Source organism: Chrysemys picta, chromosome 4, assembly GCF_011386835.1.
Source record: "Chrysemys picta bellii isolate R12L10 chromosome 4, ASM1138683v2, whole genome shotgun sequence".
NCBI classification, from domain to species: domain Eukaryota; kingdom Metazoa; phylum Chordata; order Testudines; family Emydidae; genus Chrysemys; species Chrysemys picta.
This window is the reverse complement of record NC_088794.1, coordinates 1,798,840-1,803,565: the sequence shown is the minus strand read 5'-3', so window position 1 is coordinate 1,803,565 and position 4,726 is coordinate 1,798,840. Positions and strand designations below refer to the sequence as shown.

The 4,726-nt window shown below is 70.6% G+C and overlaps 1 protein-coding gene across 1 annotated transcript; it reads left to right on the top strand.

The window, feature by feature from the left end:
• The first annotated feature begins 2,159 nt into the window (after positions 1–2,159).
• On the top strand, positions 2,160–3,558 carry NUPR1 (nuclear protein 1, transcriptional regulator). The gene is made up of 4 exons (XM_065590963.1): positions 2,160–2,499; positions 3,044–3,048; positions 3,110–3,254; positions 3,419–3,558. Exons 1-3 carry the CDS (start codon positions 2,160–2,162, stop codon positions 3,245–3,247), a joined length of 483 nt encoding a protein of 160 aa, XP_065447035.1. The 3' UTR covers positions 3,248–3,254; positions 3,419–3,558.
• The last annotated feature ends 1,168 nt before the right edge of the window (positions 3,559–4,726 follow it).

The following is a 4,726-nucleotide window of genomic DNA, read 5'->3' as shown; positions in this document are numbered from 1 at the left end:
GCCCCCATGGGACGTGTAGTTTCCGGTTCTGCGAGGGGACTCCACGCATGCGCCTTTGTCTCCTCCCCGTTCGGGGTGAGATGGGAACAGCGGCGCGTTGCTTCTTGGGCTTTGTAGTTCACAACCGTCGCATCGTTAGGGGGGGTGACAGGAGCACGTGACCCGGCCCCGCCCCCTCGGGCAGAGTGACCGGCCGCGTCATGCTCAGCCCCGGGGGGAGGGGGCGGCTCTGTGCCCGGCGGGGGGGAGCACGGGGGGGGCAGGGAGGGGGTGTGTCTCTGCCGGGGGGGGGCAGGGAGGGGATGTGTCTCTGCCGGGGGGGGGGGCAAGCGCGGGGGGGCAGGGAGGGGGTGTGTCTCTGCGGGGGGGGGGGCAGCGCGGGGGGGCAGGGAGGGGGTGTGTCTCTGCGGGGGGGGCAGCGCGGGGGGGCAGGGAGGGGGTGTGTCTCTGCGGGGGGGGGCAGCGCGGGGGGGCAGGGAGGGGGTGTGTCTCTGCGGGGGGGGGGCAGCGCGGGGGGGCAGGGAGGGGGTGTGTCTCTGCCGGGGGGGAGGGTCAGGGAGGGATGTGTCTGTGCCGGGGGGAAGCGCTTGGGGCAATGAGGGGGGTGTGTCCTGTGCCCGGGGGCAGTGCGGGGGGGGGGGCGGGGGGTTGTGTCTGTGTTGGGGGGTGAACGCGGGGCGGGCTGGCTCTGGTGGGGGGGGGAAGTGTGGGCGGCGGCTGGCTCTGGGGGGGGGAAGTGTGGGCGGTGGCTGGCTCTGGGGTGAACGCGGGGGTGGCTGGCTCTGGGGGGAGAACGCGGGGGCGGCTGGCTCTGGGGCGGGGAACGCGGGGGCGGCTGGCTTGGGGGGGAGAACTGGGGCGCGGCTGGCTCTGAGGGGGGGGAAGTGTGGGCGGCTGGCTCTGGGGGGGGGGAAGTGTGGGCGGGCGGCTGGCTCTGCGGGGGGGGAAGTGTGGGCGGCGGCTGGTTCTGGGGGGGGGAAGTGTGGGCGGCGGCTGGCTCTGGGATGAGAACGCGGGGGTGGCTGACTCTGGGGGGAGAACGGGGGGCGGCTGGCTCTGGGGGGGGAAGTAGTGGGCGACGGCTGGCTCGGGGAGGAGAACTGGGGGCGGCTGGCTCTGGGGGGGAAGTGTGGGCGGCGGCTGCTCGCTGGGGGTGAACGCGGGGGCCGGCTGGCTCTGGGGGGTGAACGCAGGGGGCGGCTGGCTCTGGGGAGGGGAAGTGTGGGCGGCTGGCTCTGGGGAGGGGAACTGGGGGCAGCTGGCTCAGTGGGGAGAACTGGGGGCGGCTGGCTCTGGGGGGGGGTGAACGCGGGGGTGGCTGGCTCTGGGGGGGGTGAACGCGGGGGCAGCTGGCTCTGGTGGGGGGAAGTGGGGGGGCTGGCTCTGGGGGGGTGAACGCGGGGGGCGGCTGGCTCTGGGGGGGGGAAAGTTGAGGGCGGCTGGCTCAGGGGGGGGGAAGTCGTGGGCGGCTGGGCTCAGGGGGGGTGAACGCGGGGGCGGCTGGCTCAGGGGGGTGAACGCGGGGGTGACTGGCTCTGGGGGGGGAAGTGTGGGCGACGGCTGGCTCGGGGAGGAGAACTGGGGGTGGCTGGCTCTGGGGGGGTGAACGCGGGGGCGGCTGGCTCTGGGGGGGAAGTGGGGGGGCTGGCTCGGGGGGGAGAACGCGGGGGCGGCTGGCTCTGGGGGGGGTGAACGCGGGGGGCGGCTGGCTCTGGGGGGGGGGGAAGAGTGGGCGGCTGGCTCTGGGGAGGGGACCTGGGGCGGGCTGGCTCTGGGGGTGAACGTGGGGGCGCTGGGGGAACAAGGACACTGAGTCAGCAGCTGTGTCTGCACCCGCCTCTGTGTGTCTTGGCGCCCGGCCAGCGCCTGGCACCAGGCCGCGGGTGGAAAATCCCCAGCACAAAGCCGGGTTGCGGGGGCCAGACCTCGACTGCCACAGAGTCCCCTAAACACAGCACCCCCCGGGCTGCAAGTCGGGAGGGGGGGCATCGGCAGGGCTGGGGGCTGCAGGTCAGAGAAGTGGGGGCACCGGCAGGGCTGGGGGATGGGAGGGAGGGGCTCTGGGGAGGCACCGGGGGGGTGTGGGTCGGGATGGAGGGGCATGGCTGCATGGGGGGGGCTTTTGCGTTGGGAGTGGGGGGCACCAGTGGGGCTGGGGGATGGGGAGAGGGGGCACCGGCTGGGCGGGGGGCTGTGGTGTCGGGGGGGGAGGGGATGATGATGTCAGGGTTGTATTGCTGGCAGGCCCCTCCCCCAGGGCGGGGGGGCCGGGGGGTGATGCAATCCTGGGTGCGGTGGCAATAAAAGGGGGGGCCAGACACAGGGAGGAAACAAGCCGGACGGACGGACGGACGGACAGACGCCTCCTGCGCCAGCCCCAGACGTCCCTGTGCAGCCATGGCCGGGCCCTGCTCGAGCCCCACAAGCTGGTGCCCACCCCCTTTGAGGGGCAGCACTTCGACCCCTACGACTACTACAGCCTGACCGAACGCTACAGCAGTGAGTGCCCCCCGCCTGCCCCAGAGCCCCCCCGGTGCCCCCCACTCCTGCCCCACATCCCCTCCGTGCCCCACTGCGCTGCCCTGCAGCCCCCTGCCATGACAGTGCCTGTCACTTCCCTCCCCCCCAAGCCCTGCCCCCCAGCCCCTCGCAGCCCCTCCTCCCGCCTCCCAGCCCTGCCAGTGTCCCCCCCTCCCACCCCAGAGCCCCCATGCCCGCCTGTGCCTCCCGCCATGTAGTCTCCCAACCCTGCCAGTGCCCACCCCCCAGTCCTGCCGGTGCCCCCCAGCCCTGCCAGTGCCCCCCTGCCGCCTCCCGCCCTGCCCGTGCCCCCCACTCCCTGCCGGTGCCTCCCACTCCCCGCCCCTCACTGCCAACCTAGGCCTGGGTTCTGCACCCGGACCCCACTATGGGTCTGTTCCCCACGGGGCTGTGGGGTTCCCTGCTGTAATTCGGATCCTTTCTCCAGTGCGTACTGGAAATGGGGGGGCCCGAGGCAGGGGCCTCACAACCTCCTCTCTGCCCCTCCGCGTGCACTCCCCAGGGGATGTGGGGGAGGGGGCACAGGGGCTTCTCTCCCCCCCCCCCTCACCCCCTTCTCTCCCCCCAGTGCCGGGTGGGTGCAGCCGGAAGGGCCGTTTCCAAGCGGGAGGCCGCCGGGAATACGAACCGGCCCAACCCTGCCGGCCACGAGCGCAAGATTGCCCTGAAGCTGCAGCGCTCCGAGCGCCGGCGTGGCCAGGAGTGAGCCCACGGTGAGAGCCGCGCGGGGGGAAGGGGGGCCGAGCAGGGGAGCCAAGATGGCTGCCCACTCCTGCCGGGCATCTGTATGGCTGGGGTAATCGCCGGGGGGGGGGGGGAAATAGAGCTGGTTCCCTTGGAGCCCCCCCTTCACATCCCGTCCTCCCACCCCCCCCAGCTCAGAGCCTCGCCAAGCAAACCTGGTTCCGGACTCCACGGCAACGCCACACGGACACAGAGACTAGCCGGACGGACACCCCTGCCAAGATGGCCGATGCCCGTCGAGAAGCAGGGCGCATGGCGGCCATGCTGACGCTCCCTCGGGAGACAGGCGGCGAGGGGGCCCCAACCCACCTTGCTGGTGTGGGGGTGATTTGGCTCATTGCCAGCGGGGAAGTAAGAGAGGAATTGTGGGAAGAGGGTGAAGGGGGGCATCAAGGGGCAGGTCTGTCCCCCCACCCCCCCTTTAATAAAAACACTTGACATCTGCATGGCTGATAAGGGTTTGCCTGGCGGGAGGGGGAACCGGCCCCTCAAGTGTGGGGCAGACAGGGCCTGGGGGGGGGCTGCTTCCCTGGGAATGGGGGATGGGGCCCGTGGGAATGGGGGGTGCCTGGGCTCCCCTAAGCCCCCACGGGGGGGGGGGGAATGATGGGTAAGAGACATTTATCCTACGACAGAATTTAATGCTACAGCTGCTGCTGGGGGCTCCCAGAGCCTGCCTGGGGGGCTGGGTCTGGGTCTGGGAGGCCAGCAGGGAGGGGATGAACGATGAGGGAGCGTTGGCACGGATGACATCACTTCCCTCTCACAAGGGTGGCCATCTTGGAACTCACGCCAAGGGGTGCAGATATCCCTTCCTGCTGCCAAGCTTGGCCACTGTCCATCAGCAGGGCACCCTAACCCCCCCACACCCTGATTTTAGGATCACCCTGGGGCTGCCCCCCACACTGAACTAGGTCAGGGGAGGGCTTAACAACTCCCAGCATCCTTTGCCGTGGGGGAGAGGCTCACAGCCCCAGAGGCGGGGTTAGTGAGAGCAATGCCCTGCCCCTGACGGCTGTTGATCACAGTGCTGAGGCACTAATGGGGGGCAGTTGGGGGGGGGGCTGGTGCTTGCCATACCAACCAATCAGAGGCTCGCAGGTGTATGGCGTCACCCAATCACAGGGACAAGGGAGAGCCCAGTGCATCACAGGCTAGCACAGCTGTGAGTGGCCCCATCCAATCATAACAGCCCCTCTCCGGAGCAAGCAGAATCAGCCAATGAGAGACGAGGGGGCAAAGGCCTCAGACATGCCACCCCAATGAGGGCACAGCGCATCCAGCCGCAGGGGACATCTCCCAGCCGTGCATTGTGCCAGCCAATCCGGGCGCCTTGAGGTGTTGGCCCAGCCAATCAGAGAGGAGTGCCCCCCCCCAGCACTGGGGGTAGCTGGCAGGTGAGGGCACCATGGGGCAGGAGTCCCTTTCCCAGCATGCACTG

What these genes read in the sequence shown, in the direction of transcription:
- NUPR1 (XM_065590963.1), top strand. Translation starts at nt 2,160, where the DNA reads ATGGGGAGAGGGGGCACCGGCTGGGCGGGGGGCTGTGGTGTCGGGGGG.